This window comes from Scleropages formosus, chromosome 2 (genome assembly GCF_900964775.1).
Source record: "Scleropages formosus chromosome 2, fSclFor1.1, whole genome shotgun sequence".
NCBI lineage: Eukaryota > Metazoa > Chordata > Actinopteri > Osteoglossiformes > Osteoglossidae > Scleropages > Scleropages formosus.
This window is the reverse complement of record NC_041807.1, coordinates 33,572,030-33,590,114: the sequence shown is the minus strand read 5'-3', so window position 1 is coordinate 33,590,114 and position 18,085 is coordinate 33,572,030. Positions and strand designations below refer to the sequence as shown.

Genomic DNA, 18,085 nt, shown 5'->3' with positions numbered 1-18,085 from the left:
AACTGATCTAATTACACATTAATTCTTTTTAATTATTTAGTGATACTAGTGTTTTTTTTCTTTTCTTTTCTTTTCAAAAGCCACTTGGAAATGCTGAATATTTCCAGGATATTTTGAATATTCAATTGTACCTTAATACAAAAAAGCATCTTATGAATGGAGGATGCAGGAACAATTTATATAAATGCATTACACCTGGAACAGCTGGATAGCTCAGCTTTTGGACGACGAGGGGGACTTGAAGTAGCAGCTCTTAGGTTAAAGCACATGTATTTAACCACTGCACTGGTCCCTGACCCACAGTTCAGCCTGGTACTCTCTCTTAATCTGCAGTTTGAGTTTATGCAGTTTTAGGTAAGGGAGACAATGTGGTGGCACGTCTTACCGAGAGCGTGTAGAATCATGATATCCACACACTGACACAGAGTACCACGGTCACGGTGGTCACTTTTCACCCAGGTTCAGTTTGCCACTCAGCTCGGCTGACCTTCCTTCTTTTTCATGTTTTTTTTTTTTTGGTTCTATTTGTACAGCAGCCAAGAGGAAGTGTCTGTTTCCATTGTGCCTTTTTTTACAAATAGCTCTTTTAAAACCCTGCTTCCTTTCTGGCATCTCTCATATGTAGTCATACTTTGTGTGTGTGTGTGTGTGTGTGTGTGTGTGTTTGCGCGTGTCTGTTGGGCACCTTTGTTTGGTCTTTGGGTTTCACGCTTTGTGAGCCATCGCTCAGAAAAACCTGACTTCAGACAGTTCTACCGATGGTGCTCCCTTACTCAGTGTTTACGCACAGCAAGCTTTAAACTTTTCATTGAAACAATACATTTTTTTTTTTATTATGCTTGAGATCAATTATCACACAGTGAGTTCTGGCTTTGGAAACTTGTGTTCTTTTCATCCAATGACTGGCAGGATCACAATCCCAGCCCCTGTCCTGCAATAGTGACACTCGGGGCCGTTCTCTCATCTTCCGTTCCCTTGAGGCCTTCGTCGGAGTGTTTACGTCACCAGATGGGGTAGTATTGTTTTTAGTTTTGGGGAAGAACCTGCCCAAGAGATGTGACCGGTGAAGTGAGTGAATGTCTTATGAAAGGCTGCATATCTATACCGTTAATCACGCGGCCGTGTTGCTGCACGCTAAAGGGTTGTGGCTCTGGTGAGCGGGGTCTTTCGCTGCCCGTTGACTCAGTGGGACACGAAAACCCTGTCAGCGTTTTCCCACTGAATGAAGCTTCATCTCGTCTGTAATCAGCTTTACCTTGTTAGGAACCAGAATTAAAAAGTGTGTCCAGGTAAGCAGTTATACCTGGAATTTCTGGAATGTGAGATTTGTTCTTTAGTCACTGAGGGCTGCTGCAAGTAACCCACACAGATATTTGTCAGTGGTTTTTTTCCATTTGCATGTGCTTTTCTGTGGTCTTATCTGGTAGTATTATTGTTATTAACAATCTTTTTTATATAGTGCCTTTTAAAGCAACTTCTCAAAGCACTTTATAGGAAAAAATTGACTGAGTATCAAGATAAATGAGAGGACAAAGGGGGAATGGGGTTAGAGAATCGTGAGCACACGTGTTACGGGAAAGTGGTTTTGAACACGTGGGAGTTAAGCCTGGATTTAGAGGGGTCCACAGTCAGAGGTACCCTGGTATTCTTTTGCTCAGGAATTCCACAGTTTGTGGGTGTAACTATAAGAAGCATGGTGTCCCACAAAATGTAGGCAAGTGGCAGAGGACCAGGGCCAGAGTGGAACTGAGGTGTCGAGTGGACCTTCTGGTCATAGAGGTACAGAGGTGCCAAGCCATGTAAAGGTTTTCATGCACGAGCAGAGGGATTTTGAAGTGATCTCGAACCCTTATAGGAAGTCTTTGTAGAGATTCCAAAACAGGTGTGGTCACTTGCGGAGATGAGTCTGATCCTGTAGTTTTACCAACACTGAACACTTCTACTTAAAAGGGGTGTAAAATGATCGCTGGTTGATGGAATGGATTCCTGTCAAATGTATTGTGCTGCTGTGGGTGAGTGTGGGGAAGATTCATTCGTCCACAAGAAAGCTCTGTAACCAAGGCTAAGTGTTGTCTTTGAGTGTAGCGCCCCCTTGTGCTCTCGTCAACAACATTTGCGTGTTTCGTAAGCACCACTCCGTATGAAATATCACATTTTGTTCTCACAAAGCTGGAAGTGTAAAAGTGGAAGGTAAAATGGCCTGCATTCCTCTCTTAAACCAACATAAATGCTCTGTCTCGTACAGTCTTTATTAATTCCGACGTTCCTATAAATAGCATACGATTTAAAAGAGGAAGTTTAGTTGGAGAGATTTGTTTTCTTAGAAAACGACACGGAAATCTTCCAGAAGTTTCCCTGGCAGAGTGGATACACAGAGAGAGAAAGCACATTCTTGATGTAACATAGCTAATTTAGGCCACAGACAGCTTGGAAAAAAAAAAAAATCCAAATCTTATCTGAAAGGAATGAGATGTTTATAGTGGGTCTACATACATCCCATATACCTGCGCCTGTATTGCGTAATAAAACATGCCATTAGACACTCTATGTTATTTAGCTGATGGTACACTTTTTGACATTAACGACAATGACTTGAGTGTTGACACTTTACCAAACAGAAAATGAAACGGAATAATGAGCTTACTGCCGCTTTAAACTGGAAAGTTTTCACAATCCTCACCTCGGGCAAGAAACAAGGGCAACAAGGAAGCCTTCAAGGAAAACATTAGAAAGTCTATTGACTTTAAAAAGCGCCACACCCGGGTACTTAACGTGTTTTCACACACAGCCTGCGTGGAAAAACAGCGATCACGCGTACGCTGCACACTAGTAAACTAGAGATCTCTGGTGAGCTGCTGCTTTTCCTCCGGTCATTTCATATTCATTCATTCATTCATTCATTCATTTTTGTTTCCCTTCCCTCAGAGGGAATACAAGTAGTGAGTGAGTACCATAGTAACAGCATCCAAACAAGTGTGCTCTGACATTTGTCATTTCCTGAATATTATTCCCCGAGTCGACTGTTTCTGCAAAGTTTGTCTCATTTTGGTGTTCATGTCTGTAATGTTAGCCCTGTATAACATCTTAACCGTTTAGCGGTGTGGGTGAAATGAATGTGACGTGTGCCTCCTGGAATCCAGAGCCTGTGCTGATGTGATACGTACTTCTAAAACTTGATCAACATCTTTTACGGAGTAAAGGAGTCATGTGGTCAGAATAGGCTATTTTAAACACCTGGGTATTTATAGATGCTGTGTTGGTTGAGCACTTTTCTCAGGAGTACAACAGCAAATTTCAGTCCCTATAAATCACAGCCTGCTTCTGGTTTCTTTACAGCCACGCGCCCCCCCCCCCCACCTTGGTGATGTGTACTGCGTGTGTACTGTCTCCTGATCTGTTTGTTACTGTGCAAGTGCCGTCCTGTGTCTTTTGGGTACCATCACGGGGGTGGCTGGCTGCGGGGTCCGCGTGTGCTCCGTGCCGTTCCAGGGAGAACGCTGCCAAGCCCCGGTGCCAGCCGCTACCGCTGGCCAGGCTGTCAGAGGAGCCACAGGGTCCGCAGGGGCCTCGAGCGCAGCAAAGAGGGGTGGCCAGAACGGAAAGGGGGGGGGGCCTGAGCAGATTTATTCTGTTGCCTGTCACTTCCTGCTGTTGAATAGATTGGCATGGTTTTCATTTTTGCGCCCTTTCCATCTTGGCAACTGTATTGTTGTCCCGCACTGCAGTGTGGGAACTTAGCTTTGAGTCTGAGTTATGTAATCGGACGAGGAATCCGTAAACAGAATCGGTAAACAGCATCGCTTCATCTGGGCTCAGTATCCACTGATACATGACCGGCAAGCCTGTATGCTTTATTCATTCCTGCTCTGTATTGTGGTCGCTTGTGAAGGCCTTCGGAATTACAAAATGAAAAATACATGAAGATGCATGAAAATAAAAAAGTTAGAGAAACATATACCCTGAGATAGTTCACACAGGGAGATGGCCTACGAGCTGTTGGTGATACAGTCTGAGACCCTGGTTTTTGGGTGTATTTCTAGGAAATTGTCCAAATCCTACTTTGAACATTTCAAAGCGCTGATTGTCCTGTCTGTAAGGTCCATTAGCATTCAGCATCGTAGCCTGTAATGTTTGGGCGATGTACTTCAGAAGTGTCCTCTGGAGTGGACAAAAATTAATAGTTGGGCCTCCGGAGGTTTGGATATAATGCAAATCCCCGCAAAAGCATATGCACCTGTTGACTTCCTTAAAAATCGGGTCTCAGTCGATAGAGTAACTCTTGCTGAGCCTTCAGACATCCTCAGCAAAACACATGTCCACCGGAGCCCGACCGGTGTGCGTTGCATTAATCCCGCGTTACGTGTAGAGTTGACATGTGACGGCCAGCTTCGTGTTAGTGCAAACTGCTTACAATAATGTGTTTGTGTAAGTTTTAATAAGATCATTAAAGTCCACTCGGTGAAAGTTTTATGTGGAAGGGAGGGAGGTGCACTGTGTTTGCTATGTTTTGTGTGTGTGTGTGTGTGTGTGTGTGTTCAGTGCTTATTGTTTCTGTACAGTATCCTTGTTCTGGAAGTTTGCCTTTTTCCTGGGGGTCGAACAAAGCCTTTGCTCTTCTCTCTTTATGTAAGCTGCACCCTGATAACCCAGATAAACTTTGGAAAAGCGGGCAGTGTTTGCAGAGTGAGCCTCCCTCACGTGGGCCCACGGTGGTGGCCCCTCTGCTCATTATGGGGGTCCAGCGGTCACTGCGTGTCCCCTCCTCGTCCCTGACCCCCGTCTGGAACTTTCCAGCGCGTGCTGGCCCTTGTGCCTTGCTCATTCTCCATTTCTTGCAGGATTTTTGTCCCAGTGTGAGAGAAGCCCGTTCTTGGTGTGGCTACACTTCTGGAATGTTCCAAGCTCCAGCTGAACATTCCTCTGGAGTGTTCGTCCCAGACTGTTGTGGGACATGCTGTCCCAGGCCCTGTTTCTGTAAAATCAGTGTTGGTAACTAAAAGGTTAACACACTCCTGTCGTTCTACGGTGGTACTCAAACCTTGTTCAAAGATCTAAGGTGATGCAATTGAATCAAATGTCCAGATGGGTCGGTGCATGCTGGGTATTTTTAAATCCAGAAGCAGAAGTATCAGTGTTTGGCAAGCATCAGGCAAACAGTGTGTGTGTGTCCTGTAGCTTGAGAGTGATGAAGCTCTGCTTTATAGATCGTGCTGAGGAAGCGACACGTGGGACGAACTGAGTGCAGCTCTCGTCGGACGGCACCCGTTGCCCTGTGCTTAAAACATGGGAAGCTGTTTGTGCCTTGTGGTGTGTATGTGTGCAGTGCTTTGCAATGTCACACCACCTCGCAAGGATTGCTTTGGATGACTGTTAAGCGCTTAGTGCTGCTCCAAAGCCCGAGACACCGCTTTCTTATGGATGCCACAATTGCTCCACTGCGTTAAAGCTGATGGGCTTGAAAAGCCCATTGTGCTCCCAGAACATACGGAGACATTCACCAAAACGTGGCAATTATTAAACATCCAAATAAGCACGATGAGCTGAATGACCTCTTCTAGTTTGTAACTCTCTTATGTTCTTATTTCGGTAAATCCAGACATGAGTGTGTGGCAATAGCTCTTTCTTAGAAAAGCCTGCTTCTCCCGTGGACTCCTTTGGACCCTCGTGCACAGGATCTCTGGCCATCCTGGGTTGTCACGTTTTCCCACAAAATACCTGGAATTATGGGACGTGAGTGAGTCTAGCTTCTAATAACATGTTGCCGTAGCTGTGCACGCTGAGGTACACGTAACCTCATCATCAGCGCTTCTAGATTCCCACAGCGCCGCTTCTACCAAATAGTTCTGCAAGGAATAGCCAGTTCTCCATGGCTGCTTTATTCCTGCATTTTCCAGTCTGTTTAATGACTCTTGTTCAGTGTGTGCTTCGACTGTGTAACACACCCTACACCTGTCCCACGGCCCGAAGCTCTGCGCAACGTCTATGACTGAGTCTGCATGACTGGTTGCTGTCACGTCCATAACTTCTTCTGAACGGTCCAAGTGGCCGATTGGCCTGTTGTCACAGTGGAAACGATCGTGACTTTTCACAATGGCGCGTGATCTGATTACTTCAGTACTGTGGTGATGTCATGTTGCATGGCTTGTGAGTCATCTGCCACTCGCTTTAATTTGTCATGAAAGGAAATTGAGACTTAAGGATGAGATGGGCTTGTTCGCATCTCTCACAGAATTATCGTCTCCTTTTTTTATTACTTCATTTAGCAGACTCTTTTCTCCAAAGCGACTTCCAACAAAATCTGTGTAGTGTTGCTATCAGCCCACAAACCTTATTCACCACGGTGACTTACACTGCTAGATACACTACTTACACTGAGTCACTCATCCATACATCAGTGGAACACACTCTCTCTGTCACTCACACACTATGGGTGAACCTAAGCAGCATGTCTTTGGACTGTGGGAAGAAACCAGAGCACCCATAAGAAACCCACGCAGACACGGGGAGAACATGCAAACTCCACACACACTGTGTGGGGATTGAACCCACGTCCTCTCGTGCCACCCAAGCGTTGTGAGACCCAGGCTACTCGCTGTGCCGCCGTGCCACCCCATTTGTGGGCAGAAGGTGATATAGTGGTTAGAACTGTGTCTCTCAATCGAAGGACCCAGGTTCAAATTCTGAGTTCCCATTTAGAACCTTTCAGAAAGGTACTTACCCTGACTAGTTCCAGTAAAAATCACCTGGCTCGATTAATGGGTATATAATTGTAAGTAGGTTAGTAAACAAACCTAGCATGGTAATTTGAATTAGACAGAGGTGTCAGCTAAGTTATGGCAATAATAATTTTTTTGTTTTAACAGAAGTGAAGGTGATATTCAAATTACGCTGTTGCGCACCTGCATTTGGATGGGAGGATCGGAGACGACTGCCTTGCAGCTTTCCGTCCGCTGGTGACCAACGGAGCCGAAATGAGAGTTGTTCACCGCCCAACAGTGTCCCTCTGTTATCTGCTCCTCATTTTAAGGAGTTTGAGTCCAGGGCAGAGTAAAGTTTTTCCTTTGGATTTGTTACTGTGTTGCTTGGGAATGAACCCGGTTCCTGTGCATATTAGAGCCCTGAGTGTTTGAGAGTACACACAGCACCCTTACAATGCACCCCGGGCTTACGTAAGCCACCTTTCCTCTAAGCTTGTTTTGTCACCCCCTCATTAATGCCTTCTTTCAGATATTCACCCCCCCACCCCACACCACCTCACCGGCAATGCAGGGTATTTGGCAACCAGAGCCTGCCCCCCTCCTCATTACCCCTGCTTCACTTCACCGCACCGCATCTCTGCCTAATTGGTTGTGAACATTGTATACACACACGCTCACTTCACTGTATTTTTTCTTTTGTTGGTGTAGTCATGTGACTGACTGAGCTGAGGAAGGAGTTTGAGTCTAAGCGAGACTTGATCTTTTATATCAGTTTTTTTTTTTTTTTAAAGTTTGGAAAACTTCACGGAGCAGGAGGAAGCCCAGTGTCTGAATTCGTGCTGCAGCCACGAGGAGAGAAGGGAAGGTGTGATGTAGCTGAAGTCGACCGCTGCATAGGGAGCTGGACCCCGGGGCTGCCGTGCCTCTGTGGACCAGCCTTGTCTGTGTGTTATATCGACAGATCATCTTCTGTCTACCAGACAACTGTCCTTTTTGGCTGTTTTCGCTTTTTATTTTTTTGGGCTGCTTCTCTCAAGTCATTCTGTGTACAACCACTTAAGGATCGGGACAGTGTGATGGCACAGAAACAGCTTCTGCTCCTGGTTCCTCTCTCTCCCTCGCTCCTTTCACTCAAGATCAGTTGGTAAATTTCCGTGCCTTTCTTCTCTCTCTCTGGACTCTGGCCGGTGGTGGGCTCTGACGCCACAGCTGAAAGCGCTCCCCTGCGAGGAGGTGTGCTGAAGTGGGGAAGCCCAGTGTGAACTCTCCTCGTGCATCCAAGTCAGCTTCCTGGCTCTCCTCACGCTGATTGCCACCGCTCTCCCCAAGCTGCTGGGACAGGGATGCCCATGGAAGTCATTCTCAGCTTGGTACCCAACTCTTCCTCTTTTCCTGCCTTGTAGTTTTTTCAGACACCACCATGGCTGCTGGTTTGTGAATGTGGGGAAGAAGAATGTGCCTTTCCATAGCTTTGTTTAAGGTCTCTGATGGGTAGATGGTTTGTTTAAATGGAGTATGACATTGTCCCAGTAGCCTGGTAGCTGGATACAGATTGTTTACTTTTGACACTGTCATTGTTTCAACACCGTTTGTTCCCTCTTTCTGTTATTTTTTGACAGTGTGGCAGCACAGGAAACTCAGTATGCAAAGTCAGTGTGTTTATAAAAAGGAGAAGGACCGATGAATGATGAAGTCTAGTCCAGCTCTGCATACGTTTTACACATTCCTCCTTGTCAGAAATCAGATGACGAGGAAGGACAATAAAACCCAAGAACTCAATAAAAGACAATGTAAAACTTAGTATTACATTGAAAGCACTTGGGTCTGATGTACATTTATTCATTATTCTATCTATACAATTGGCAAAACTCTTAACCAGATCAGTCCTTTGGTTGAGTTTCGCCAGTTGTACAATACTTTTGTTTATGTGTGTTTATATTTGTTGTGTCTGCTCTTTGGAGCGGGACAATGGGTTTTTTTTATTTACTGAATCTTCCCCTAGTTCCTTTTTAGAAGAAATTTGAACTCCTGGCACTCAGACTGTTTCAGTTTCTGGTTTTGTGTATGTGTGCATGCATGGGCATAAATGCATGGCCAACACCATGACGAGTTATATAATTGTCCAGAAATGTTCAATGGGGGTTATTGTTGCCAGATTTTCTGCCTTTTCAGAAGAGTAAGACCAGATTTCTGCCAACGTGGACTTTTTTGTAAATATTAGGGCAGCTTAATTTTGAAGGGACTGGAGAGTGTTTGCCTTGGTGGGGTGGGAGCTAAAGGGAAAGTGTCACCATTATTATCGTCTAAGTGTCAAATTAACTCCAATGGTTTATTCAACCTCTAAATCAGGTCTCCTGTACTTTCAAGGAGATTGTTAGATAGAACAACCATGTATGGTTTGACAGACATGTTTCAAAGAAACCTTTAGAAAACTTAGCAAAGAAGGACCTGAACCTGCTAAATTTTAAAGGTTCTAAATCAAAAATGTGTGCTTTACAGATCTTGTTGTTTTTTATTAATTTAGCTGCTGCCTTTCTCCCAAGCAAACTACAGCAGGAGATGGGATTCAAACCTGGGACCTTCAACTGTAGGGCAGCAGCGGTATCCACTGCGTTACTAGCTGGCCCCAACTAACTGTCATCTCCAAGAATTTAGGACAGCCATGGAGAATCCCATGTTAGTGGCACTTTGTGCGCATAGTGTAGTGGTTAGTCATTACCCTACATTCTGAAGGTTCCCAGACTGAATCCCAGTCCTGCTCCAGCACCCTGGACAACATACTTATCCTAAATTGACATGGTAACAATACCCTTCCATATTAACTGGTATATAATTGTAAAACTCTTTATCTAGTGTTGTTTTTCACTTTGGACAAAGGCTTCTAAAGGCTAAATAAGGGTGGTTGTTGTTGTTGTTATAGGTGCAATGAATAATAGCACTTGTTATTTTCAAATAGATTGTAAATGATTATTAATGACTGTGCAGTCTTCTCAGAGCTTTGTCAGTTCTTCGCTAAGAACGTACTTTAAGATTAGAGTCAATGGATCAAGAGGACAACAGTGCAGGTGTTCTCAGACTAAAGCCCTTTTGAGATTTGCCATTGTTTGGTGCCGCGTTTGTTATGCGATTTCTTCTGTTCTGATCCCGGTTTTGGACTGAAGGAGGCCGTGTTGCTTCACCTCAGAAAAACAAAGGCCTTGTGTCACCAAGATGAAGCTCGGTAAAGCGCCTTAGGCCTGTGTCTGCGCCTTAATCTCCCAGTGGCCTGCACAAACGCCCACCTGTGGTTCCAAAGCCCCAACCTTAATCTGTTCAAGTCTTTTAAGAAATAACCTGGAACTGCGCTTTCTCATGTGATGGGCTGAGTGGTCAGCCCAGCTGATGGTGGGCATGAACACAGGACAGAGGCTAAACCGCAGCTGGGCATTAGCTCCATTGTAGGGTGTAGACCTGCAATCAGCTATTTACAGTGTGAGTATAGCAGCAGGGTGAGGTGTGTGTGTGTGTGTGTGTGGTGTGGGGGGGGGGGGTACTGAGGTGGCCAGCCATGTAGGCTGCAGCTGTGTGAAACAGTAGCGCTAGTGTGTGGGAGATGATGGTCTTGAATCACGCTGTGTCTTAGTGAACACTGGAGAATGATTGTAGGTGTGCGATCAGGTCAGATGACAACCATAGGAGTTTGTGTTTTGTCAGGATTGCAGCAAGGAGACAAATGTTTCTACTTTAAGCCCAAGCTGAGCCTCTGATGTCCTGCAGACGTGGCAGGTCCTTCGGGAGGCCAGCCTGCTCTGCCCCTCTCGTGGATGATGGATTTTGATGCTCTTGGGTGTGTTCATAGGGCAGGGTAGGACTGCTAGTGTGTGATCGCTCACCTTTCGGTTCCGCAACACAGCTGTCCCACTGTAGGCCCTGTCATTCTCACAAAGAGTGTGTGTGTGTGTATGTTGGCCATCAGCTAGGCGGTGCCACACCTGCACGTGTTGCAGAAAGTGGCTGCGGGACCTCAGCCATGCGAGAGCTCGGGGGCGCCATCATCCTCTCTTTTGGCGGCAGGGAGATGGAGAGGATGGACAGCAACGCCTTATCTGCCCTCTTTCCTCTCCCTGGTGTTTCAGTGTTTATTTTCCTCACGATGAGAAGCCATGGAAAACAGGATTATTTCTGTACTCGCTCTATCAGATACGCGGCATAATTCTCGACCAAAGTGTTCCCGCCTGCTCTGTTCCTCCGAATGATTACCTGGCGCAGGGTCTGTGGCAGATTTTAAAATTTTAACGTTCGGAAAATTGATTCAAGATCAAGGGCGAAGAATAGATTTGCAGTAACACAATGCTGTTGCGTCCCTCCTGGTTCGGTATTGACATTCTTCCAGTGTTTTCCGGAATTTCAATAAATATTATTGTGTGGTCACTACTGGAACGGAGGTAGAGCTTCGTTCCTTTTTTATTATTTTGCTGTTTAGTAAATAGAGAATAATGTTTGGGTAAAACTGTTGATGCAATTCTGGCTCTGGAAGTGTTTGGGTGTAAACAGCCCCTGTCTGGGATGGATGAGATTAGGGCTTTACTCATGTCTTTGGAGCCCTTCCTCAAGGTCAGCTTCAGCTGCATATGTTCTCTTATTCCATGCACTTTATTGCCGTTTTAACATCTGCGCTAGGAGTTCAAGGTTCGCCGTAGCTGTAGTTTCCTCTTTGTGGTAGCGATTTCACAGCTGGATCCCTGTGCTTGGGGGAGCAGCATCTATAATAGGTTTTTCTGTGCTGTTTTTCATGCTGTCATTTTTCCTGTTTGTCCTGGACAGAATGTGGTGTTCTCTTCGGCACGTGATCGTCAGTGATGGCATTAAGACTTACTCAGTACGGTGCAGCTGTACTTTGTGCAGATGTGATACTTTGAGTGTTTTTAACCGAGCCCCGACTCCACATCGGAAACACCCGCCTCCTGTTCTGTAATGATGGCCTCAACAGAGGCATCAAGAATCCTCGCCACCTGATTCACCCACATCTAGACGTTACTGTTTATCAGACACGCAGGAATGTCCACAGCTTGTCAAGGTGTTTTTCCTTCCCATTAAATGCACACTATTCTGAGAAGAGCTCTCAGCCGCCCTCTGTTCTCGTGGACCCAACCATTTCTCGTTGCTTAGCATGCTGGTGTTAAGTTTCAATCCTGCAGACTGGTAAGGCTGAAAAGTTTGTCTTAGCTTGGGAGGGAAAAAGTGTGAAAAGCAAGTGAAATTGCTTTTCTCTGAGGCTGGAGAAGTGTGTAACCTTTGCTGACTGGCAGAATTAAGCTGACTCTTCCAGCAGTTTCAGCTACACTGCCAGCAGCTCTCCTGCCAGAACGCTCTTGTCTATTCATAGCCTGGGCCGCCGCAACGTGCGATGACGCAGGTTTAAGAGTACCTCCAAACTCCGCTGAGAGGGTTCCTGATGCCCACTCTTTAGTTTAGCTTCCCCCCCACCTCTGCCTTTCCCTTTGGGAAACCCTACACACCAGAGCAATAACAGGTAGACGCCTGATAAATGAGGATGTCTTTCAGTGTATTTAATGATTTATTCTGTGCATCGGGGGACTGCACGAGGTCGGTGGCCCGTGGACTCGTCGTTTTTAATTCAGACCTATTTTGCAGATGTAGGCTGGGCTGGAAGGTGAAATGAAAGATGATGACATTGCTCGTGCACTTCATGACTTTTCAGCTGTGGAAATCGCCGGAGGACGGCCTTTTGCCCGGGTTTCTTCATTCTGTCGCCGCATGTCGATGCGAGGCAGCTTTCCAGAGCTGAAGGATGCCTGAGGCAAGGGTGAAGGGCGCATAGCCAGTGATCTGTCTCAGTGGCTGACAGCAGTGTGACTGACCGACGACCTGTTGCATACCATTTATGGAAAGGGATTAAAACATAACAAGTCACATTGGGATTTCCCTGCACCTGTTTGTTACCGCAGTCAGCCAAAGTAATGGTGAAACATATTGCCTGCTATTATTATGTTTCTTACTCTCCGGTGGAGTTACGGTTATCTTTGTGCTGACTTATTTTTGGAAAATGATTTGAAACACCAGCATTTTTTAAGAAATAAGAATGCTTTGTTTAGATAAGTATGCGATGTGTTGTTTCTTTTATGCCTGGCTGAAACAACTTTTGAATTTGCTTTCCTTTTTAAGAAAAGTGAATTTACACAAATGTAAAGTAGGCAAAGCACTTGATGAGTTGCAGTGTTATTCTGTGAGGAAGCATAGATTTTTATCTTTTGCGCAACAGTTGTGAAAACGGATGCTTTTGTTATTGGAATTTTGTGCCCTTTCAACTGGTGATCGTGTGCCTTTGGGGACGGTCGCCTTTGTTTTCCATTTGAAAAAAATCTTGTTTCCAAAAAACACTCTGAATCTTACCAGTAATCTTTCTGTTCCTTTTTTCTTTATTATTGGGGAAAGGGTACTTACATTTATTTATTTAGCAGACACTTTTCTCCAAAGCGACTTCCAACGAACTCTATGTAGTTTTATCAGCCCACACCAAGGTGACTTACACTGCTAGATACGCTACTTACACTGGGTCACTCATCCATACATCAGTGGAACACAGTCTCCCCGTCACTCACACACTATGGGTGAACCTAAACAACATGTCTTTGGACCTTGAAAAAGGTGTGTTGTGTATTGAACCCACAGGAATAGAGAGGTTGATGGTGGTGTAGGGTGTCAAGAAAGACATTTTTACACTGTTGTACATTCTTTTGCCATTAAAAGTTATTTACCATACTCTTATCTTAAGTAATCTTTCGATTTCTCCATTGTTATAGCCACCAGTAGTGATATTTTACTCAGTAGAACCAGCTTGGCCCAAAACACTCGTTTCTTGCAACAATATTTCTAGGAACTGAGCTCTTGAAGGAGGATGAAAGGCAGAGGAGTGGCCTCGGAGAAGAGATTGCTTACACGGTAATCTCCTAGGCTTTGTTACCCACGAATGATGTCATCCTTGAACAATGCAGGTCCTGCCAGTATCGCCGTTGTTTGTGAGAACTTGTCATTATTCTTCGGAGACACACTTTTCAGGTCGTGCAGGTTTGTGGCAATTAGGAAGACTGTGCTCTTGCCTTTTCACCCTATCAGCCAGGCAGTCTTTCATACTTCATTTTAATCATCAGATTGTTCTTCTGAATGAACAGTAAGTAGCATGGCCTGAACTGCAGAAACCACAGTGCGGAGGACAGAAGCATTTATTGGCCCTGATTGTTCTGTACCAGCGAGTGGAAGGTTCAGAGCTCCTTATCAGACCTTCTCGGGATGAAAGTCCCCGTCTTCATCTGTGCTGTGAGGCTACTCTGATTCATAGCAGTCAGCTCACACACCAGTCTGTTCCTTCTCCATTCTTTTATTTCTGAGCTTCAGAGGCTCATTCTAGTTATTTCAAATAAAATGGTTAATTTCAGCAAAATGTGGTGTTTTGTGTGACTCTTCACTTAGGAGTTTGTATATCAGTCAGCCCGCAGTCTCCGGGCCGTCGGGTTCTCCCTGGTCCTCCGGCGTTCTTCAGATCATCTTACTGACTCCCAGTTCTTATTTTAACATGGATAAGCGCGACTGGTCACAGATCGGTTTCTAAGACCGCAGCGGACTTCCTCCACTGCACCTCCTCCCTATCTTTTGTTCTTTGAACTCTAATGAAAAAAAAAAACTTTCGGTGTCTGATGTTAAACGATTTAAGATAGTTGGGTTTCGGGCTGCGCGCTGATGATCGCAACACGGGCTGGTGGAACCACGGACTGCGGCTCGAGGCACGACATGGAACATGAAGCAAACGGGGGCGTGCGTCTCCTCTGCGAACACCCTGGCCTGAATAGATGGCTCAACGAAGTGGCCCAAGTGGTGTGAGTGGACCCAGCAGCACTGACCAGTCCTACACACCCACCCACCAACCAACCAAGCAGCTGGAGACCATCTAACTCTTCATCTGTCCCCACCTGTCTTCTCACATCATCTGCTGTGTTGCTCTTCATCCGTCTGTAGTGTCTTGTTTTAAGCTTCACTGGAGCTTCAGGGTTAAACGGTGTTTCGGTCTCTAGACTAAGAAGAAACAAAACCGTTAAAGAATAGAGATGCTGATAGCAACCAGAAATAATTCAGCATCATTGTCATCGTGTTCACGTTAGACCTCGTGCAAGCAAAATCGAATATCGTAAGTTAACTCTGTTATGCCAAAAAAGGGACCAACCAAAACTGATTTTAAATTAATTAAAATATGAACGCTTCCCAAATTTAAGTTCGCTTTTCTTTGAACAAGAACAGACGTTTAGAGAGGTAAATAAATGTTAAATGATGAAATAAGCTTCGTTTTGACTACTGCAATGTGATGTAGCGCAGAACGATGGCCAGTCAGGTGATGAAGATGATCATCGCGATGCTTTTATCCCTCATACTAAGGTCGTTGCGCGCGCCTGCTATTTCGCGCAGGCGCACGAACACTCGTCCGGCGCAGCAGGCAGGGGGCGGAGCCACTGTCAGGCGATGATGTAATGTGTTCCGCTTCGCGCAGGCCCCGCCCCTCGGGGGGGGGGAGGAGGCGCGTGTTGTGCGGACGGGGCAGTTTCAGGTGCATTGAGTTTCGCAGGGACTTTCAGGCGAACTTTCAGAGCGAGACGGAGAGACGCGCGGCAGACACGCGGGACGCTGCGGATCGATGATATTTCTGCTATACATGTTTTTGTATTCGTGTGCCGGCGGCTGTCTGTGCGGTGCGGGGAGATGCACTGGGAGCAGGTCCTGCGTTTGAAAAATGGAAAGGTGAGATCATCGGGGTTCTCATTTATACTTACATGAGCGAAACACTTGTTTTGATTCATGTCCAGTGTATTTTAGCCCTCCAGGTTTTTACAGCAGGGAGCTGTGCTGCTCTTTACACGTGGGTGTATGAGTGGAGTCTGCTCTGTAGGGCTATCAGAACATTAATAATCATGTGAGTGCGATCTGTGTGTGATGAGCAGCTGCTGAGGATGTTCAAAAGCACATCTCTCATTCATTGCGTTTCCTCCCGAAAGGAACGCACAAGTCTCCGTAATTCAGCACGCAAATCTCTGCTTTCTAGTCTACTCAGGTTTTCTGCAGGCTGGACACTGCTTTTGTTATTGATCCTGATTACTTCTTATGGTGGGGATGATGAGCACAATAACTGACTGTAAAATTTGTTTCCGTGAGTCTTATTAAATTAGTGGACCACTTGGGTGTATTTGAATGATAATGAATCCGTTCATTCGTGCACATGCCATGTGTTGGTAACAAGGAAGTGCAGTTATGCCTGTTATTGATTTGCACTTGTTGAGCTTGTTTTTCTTACAGATAGTGTTGTTCATTCCTGATTTTTTTTATCAGCGCTAATGATAGTTCACTTCAGGATGTAAATGTTTTATGTTTTGCGGGCTTGAACTCTTTTTACTGATTTATAGCATGTGGACTATTTAAAGCTCCTTAATTTGTATACCTACATGTTAAATGTTTTATTTACATCAGCTTTCTTTAGCACAGGTGTGTGCAGTTCGCTGCTGTTGAATTAAAACTGTATGGAAAATTTGTGGGAAAACTCTTACCGACATTAAAGATTTAATGTTAATTTGTTGCCAGCAATACCAAGCATCTGTGGCAGAGGAGCTGCTTCTCCTTCACCTTTTTCAGATGAGCAAATGTAATATGATATTTTCAAAAACGTGAGACTTTCTGTATGGTCATATATTTTACCCATTCTAAAAATATAACTAAATTCTGAAGTGCAAGTCAGGGATGAGATCTTCTTTGAAATGTCTGCAAATTGCTAGCAAACCTCACAGGTTGTTCTGCTTCATGATAAAATGCATGGCTGAACTTTCTCTCTCTCTCTTTCTTTGGCAGATCGAGCGACTTGAGGTCAGTGGCCTGGCACAGACGCCAAATGCGGTCGCTTGCAGTACCGATGGCGCCTACCCCGTGGAGGACAGCACCCCGGACCCCCAGCGAACCAAACAGGCCATCACCCAGCTGCAGCAGAAGATCCTCAAGCTGACAGAGCAGATAAAGATTGAGCAAACGGCGCGCGACGACAACGTGGCCGAGTATCTGAAGCTGGCCAACAATGCCGACAAGCAGCAAAGCGCTCGCATCAAGCAGGTGTTCGAAAAGAAGAATCAGAAGTCGGCACAGACCATCCAGCAACTGCAGAGGAAGTTGGAGCACTACCACCGCAAGCTGAGGGAGGTGGAGCAAAATGGCATCCCGCGACAGCCCAAGGATGTTCTCCGGGACATGCACCAGGGTCTCAAGGACGTCGGAGCGAAGGTGACGGGCTTCAGCGAAGGCGTGGTGGACAGTGTGAAAGGTGGCCTCTCCAGCTTCTCCCAGGCCACGCACTCTGCTGCGGGGGCCGTGGTGTCTAAGCCCAGAGAAATCGCCTCGCTCATCCGCAACAAGTTCGGCAGCGCGGACAACATCCCCGGGCTCAAAGACTCCTTGGACGAGACCCAGGGCGAGGAGGGCGCCAGGCCCCTCGGCAGCCAGCTGCAGTCCAGCCCCAAGTTTGGCAGTGAAGATGACTGCTCGAGCGCCACCTCTGGCTCCGCAGGGGCCAACAGCATGACTGGAGCCCCAGGGGGCCCCCCCAGCTCCAAGACCAACACTCTGGACAACATGCAGAGCTCAGGCTTTGATGCACTTTTGCACGAGATCCAGGAGATCCGTGACGTGCAGACTCGGCTGGAGGAGTCCTTTGAGAACCTCAAAACTCACTACCAGAGAGATTACACTTTAATCATTCAGGCCCTGCAGGAGGAGCGCTTCAGGTAGTCCTCCGTTCTCGTTATTAAAGTTATAGAAATTACTTTTAGCTTGATGTGATTCAGCTTTATTGCCTAAAGTAGTTTCAGATGCTCTGATTGCACCTAGTGAGTTGTGACTGATGGCATTGTCGAAGAACCTTGAAAGCTTTTGAATCTCTGCTCTTCCTGTAATACCTGTGATCAAGGTATTTACCCCAAATTGATACGGTAAGAATGCTGTGCTGTATAAATGGGTTAGAAGCCGCCTTGCCTGTCAGCGTTTGTGCTCTCTTAAATCTAGTCTAGCCGCAGAACAACAAACACCGTAAGCTTTCTACACGAAAGTGCTTATTTTATTTTTTTTGTTTTTGATTTTTTTTTTTTTTTTTTATTATTATACTGCTGGAAGGAAGGGCTTTGAGGAACTAGGATGACATTTGTGTGTTTTTACTGCTTACTCAATGTGGCTAATACTGCTGACCTCTAAGAATAGATCTGCTGCTTTCAGGGGATGTGCATGTTTATACAGATTTAGTTGTCATCACTCACCAGTTTCACCACCCAACTTATCACAGTCATAACATTGTTTATGTTCTAGATTGA

The 18,085-nt window shown here is 45.7% G+C and overlaps 1 protein-coding gene across 9 annotated transcripts in view; it reads left to right on the top strand.

Annotated features, from left to right (window-relative positions):
* The window catches only part of tmcc1a (transmembrane and coiled-coil domain family 1a), a 62,096-nt gene that overhangs the window by 36,980 nt on the left and 7,031 nt on the right, over positions 1 to 18,085 (top strand). For 8 of the 9 annotated variants that reach the window (XM_018762287.2, XM_018762283.2, XM_018762286.2 and 5 more), the window contains one exon: positions 16,584 to 17,506. In XM_018762287.2, coding sequence (XP_018617803.1) covers positions 16,584 to 17,506 — 923 coding nt within the window. Of the gene's footprint in view, positions 1 to 15,317; positions 15,486 to 16,583; positions 17,507 to 18,085 lie in introns of those variants that run through there. The other variant, XM_018762289.2, reaches the window with a different exon arrangement.